We start from the raw sequence: 232 nt of genomic DNA on the forward strand, positions 1-232 counted from the left end.
CCTGGGGCCGGGGCCGGGGCGCGGCGGCAGCTCGGGGCCCTGCTGCAGCCGGCCGTCAACAAGTTCTCGCTGCGCATGTTCGGCAGCCACAAGGCGGTGGAGCTCGAGCAGCGCCGCGTGCAGTCGGCCGGGCCCTGGATCATCCACCCCTACAGCGACTTCAGGTCAGCGCCGCTGTCCGCGGTGCTGAGCAGCCCGCGCCGGCGCGTGTGGGGCAGCAGAGCCGAGGGTG

At 74.6% G+C, this 232-nt stretch overlaps 1 protein-coding gene across 1 annotated transcript in view; it reads left to right on the top strand.

Moving 5' to 3' along the window:
* The first annotated feature begins 9 nt into the window (after positions 1 to 9).
* HCN3 (hyperpolarization activated cyclic nucleotide gated potassium channel 3) overlaps positions 10 to 232 on the top strand; it is an 8,103-nt gene continuing 7,880 nt past the window's right edge. The window contains exon 1 of the mRNA XM_019528005.1: positions 10 to 164. Coding sequence (XP_019383550.1) covers positions 76 to 164 — 89 coding nt within the window. The 5' untranslated portion in view covers positions 10 to 75. The remainder of the gene's footprint in view (positions 165 to 232) is intronic.

This window comes from Gavialis gangeticus, unplaced genomic scaffold, assembly GCF_001723915.1.
Source record: "Gavialis gangeticus isolate Ggan-Ray unplaced genomic scaffold, GavGan_comp1, whole genome shotgun sequence".
Lineage (NCBI taxonomy): Eukaryota > Metazoa > Chordata > Crocodylia > Gavialidae > Gavialis > Gavialis gangeticus.